Source organism: Halictus rubicundus, unplaced genomic scaffold (assembly GCF_050948215.1).
Source record: "Halictus rubicundus isolate RS-2024b unplaced genomic scaffold, iyHalRubi1_principal scaffold0081, whole genome shotgun sequence".
Taxonomy (NCBI): domain Eukaryota; kingdom Metazoa; phylum Arthropoda; class Insecta; order Hymenoptera; family Halictidae; genus Halictus; species Halictus rubicundus.
Window position 1 is genome coordinate 918,145 of NW_027488622.1, and position 3,070 is coordinate 921,214.

Sequence of the window (3,070 nt, forward strand, 5' to 3'; positions counted from 1 at the left end):
GCTACAATATTTGAAGGCGAACCTCACCGGTGCGGCTGCGAAGGTTATCGCGCGTACATCCCTGACAGATGCGAACTATTCGACGGCGTGGGCGGCACTCGAACGTCGTTACGGAGGCATCCGTGTACTGACCACCGCTCACATCGGAAGACTTTTGGACTGCCCGGCAGTAAAACGAGCGTCGAAGGAGGAATTGACCAGAGTCCTCGACGAGTTCTGTCAAGCTCGAGATGCTCTGACCGCTCTGAAAAAATCAGTCGAGACATGGGACGACTGGTTTGTCACACTCCTCGTCCGGAAGCTGGACTCGACGAAGCGCTTGGACTGGGAAAAAATGTTCCCGGATCCGACGATCATGCCGTCTTTCGTGGAGATTCGAGACTTCCTCGAATCACGAATCCATGCCTTGGCCTCGACCCAAGAGCCAACGTGTTCGTCAACCACGACCAAGCGAGAGGAGATGCGAAAATCCGAGCAGAGGACGGCCATGACGGTGCAAATGACCAAAGGGCCATCCGCGAAGGCCAGCAACGTTCGGAAGTGCCCGCTGTGCTCGGACAATCATCAGTTAGGGCACTGCGGCCAGTTTAAAACCTTTAGCGCGCCGGAACGCAAGGAATTCGTGTATCGAAATAAACTGTGGGTTTCGTGTTTCTCGGGAAACCACTTGCTCGCGGCGTGCCCGTCTTCTTATCGGTGTATGGTGTGCGGCGGTCATCACCACACTTCGCTTCACGAGGCGTTCCGGGAGAGTGAAGCTCCCGCGCAGCCGAGCACAAGTTCGGTGAACACGTTCCGGTCGAATCGCGTTGTTTTACTGGCCACCGCGCGCGTCCAGTTGAAATCGAACGGTCGGAGTGTCTTCGCTCGCGCGTTACTCGATCCCGGGTCCGAAATGTCATTCGTGACGGACGATGTCGTGCAAGCGTTACGTCTTCCGCGCCGGAACGTGGAGGTTCATTTAACGGGATATCAGGAGATAAACGTGGGCACGGTACGTCACGCAGTGTCCGTGTTACTCGCGTCCAGTCGCGACTCCAACTCGCGTTAAACGCGTTGGTGACGCGAAATATAACCGCTCCGACTCCAGCGGTAGAAATCAATGACGAGAAGTGGACTCACCTCCACGGACTCCCGTTGGCCGACGAGGACTTCCGCCCTCCGAATAGGGTGGAATTACTTCTGGGGGCAGATGCGTGTGGTCACCCCCTCCTCGAGAATCGAATCGGACCAATGGGTACTCCTCCAATTGTTCGAACGCCCTTCGGCTGGGCGCCGATGGGCACAACCTCATCCACGAAGAACGACAGCGCTGGACCTCGGGTGCGATCCTTGTTAGTTCAGCCTGTACGAGACCTCCGAGACGATTGGCAGAGGTTCTGGGAGTTGGAAGAAGTGCCAACGAGTGCAATAAGCACGCCTTAGGACGAAGCATGCGAAAAGCACTTCCAGGATACGCACCGCAGAGATCAGGATGGACGCTACGTTGTGCGCTTACCGTTCGTTGCCACCCCAGGCACCGATGTCGGGGTTGCGCGATCGGCTGCCGTTCGTTTACTCTTATCGTCCGAAAGGAGACGAGAAAAGGACGAGATACTCCGACAGAAATACTCCGAATTTCTGGAGGAGTACGAACGTCTGGGGCACATGGAGTTCGTCTCGCGGCACTCGACTGGCGGGGGGGGGGGGGAGAATTACCTTCCGCATCACGCCGTGTGGCGGAAAAATGGATCTAAGAATAAAATAAGAGTAGTTTTTAATGGCTCTTATGTTTCAGGCAGAGGCAGTACCATTAACGATTACCTGGCTGCCCGACCGAAGTTGCAAACTGACCTCTTGGCCGTAATAACGAGGTGGCGATTCCATCGACATGCCTTTTCGACGGACATTGTAAAAATGTTTCGCCAGATGAAGGTGCATCCAGAGGACAGAGACTGGCAGAGGATCGTCTGGAGGAACGATCCAAGCGAGGAAGTACGGGACTTCCGTTTGACGACGGTGACCTACGGCACGACGTCGGCTCCGTACCTCGCCTCGAGAGTACTGCTCCAACTTGCCGACGACGAGAAGGCTCGATTTCCGCAGGGTGCAGCGATTCTCCGAGCGAATTCCTATGTTGACGACATTCTGGCCGGAGGTGATGACATCGACGACACCGAGGAGGCTCGACGTCAACTCACGGACATCCTGACGGCGGGCGGATTCCCATTGGATAAGTGGGCAACAAATTATTCGTCGTCGAGCTCCGGTCTCGTTCAGTTGTTGCAGGGTCACCAAGAGGCAGGAGCACTGGGACTCAAATGGAGCACAGCGAACGATACGCTGTCTCTTGCGGCTCCGAAGCTCAGGACTGCCACACCAGGTCAACGATGGACCAAACGATTGGTTTTGTCTGAGACGGCCAGGGTTTTCGATCCATTGGGTTGGTTGTCTCCGATCACCATTGCTGCGAAAATCTTGCTGCAGGACCTCTGGTTGTCTGGGTTGTCGTGGGACGAGCCGCTGTCTGAGCTGTTCTCCGAGCGATGGAAGCAGCTTCGATTCGAGATGGAGAGGACCGATCGAATCACAGTTCCGAGATGGATTGGCTATCGCGCGGCGACCAGCGACAGTATAGAGCTGCACGGATTCAGCGACGCGTCGGAAAGGGCATACTCTGCAGCCGTCTTCATAAGGGTGCCAGTTACCGGTGCAAGGGCCGAGACGCACCTACTGATGGCGAAGACCAAGGTCGCTCCAACGAAACCACAGAGTATTCCCAGGTTGGAGCCGTGCGGCGCTCTACCACTGGCCCGATTGCTGAGAGCAGTAGGAGATTCAATGCGGCCTCACAGCGTGACTATGCATGCGTGGACCGATGCATCGGCCGTCCTAGCCTAGATGAGATCTCATGCTTCCAGGTGGAAACCGTTTGTGGCGCATAGGGTGGCCGAGATCCAGCGCCCGCTACCAGACGTTGAGTGGCGACACGCGAGGACAGACGAAAATCCTGCGGGCGTTTCCACGCGTGGGATTTCAGCGCAGGTACTGGTCGACGATGACCTCTGGTGGAACGGTCCCTCGTGGTTGT

General features: G+C 56.4%; 1 protein-coding gene across 1 annotated transcript; it reads left to right on the forward strand.

The window, feature by feature from the left end:
* Nucleotides 1–1,474: 1,474 nt before the first annotated feature.
* Nucleotides 1,475–2,880, forward strand: LOC143363633 (uncharacterized). The gene is made up of 2 exons (XM_076804198.1): nt 1,475–1,652; nt 1,778–2,880. Exons 1-2 carry the CDS (start codon nt 1,475–1,477, stop codon nt 2,878–2,880), a joined length of 1,281 nt encoding a protein of 426 aa, XP_076660313.1.
* Nucleotides 2,881–3,070: the final 190 nt, after the last annotated feature.

Bases quoted from the DNA above. Each gene is read 5' to 3' on its own strand.
- LOC143363633 (XM_076804198.1), top strand. From the start codon at position 1,475: ATGGACGCTACGTTGTGCGCTTACCGTTCGTTGCCACCCCAGGCACCG. The intron at 1,653-1,777 runs GTTCGTCTCGCG...CTTATGTTTCAG, and splicing joins GAACGTCTGGGGCACATGGA to GCAGAGGCAGTACCATTAAC.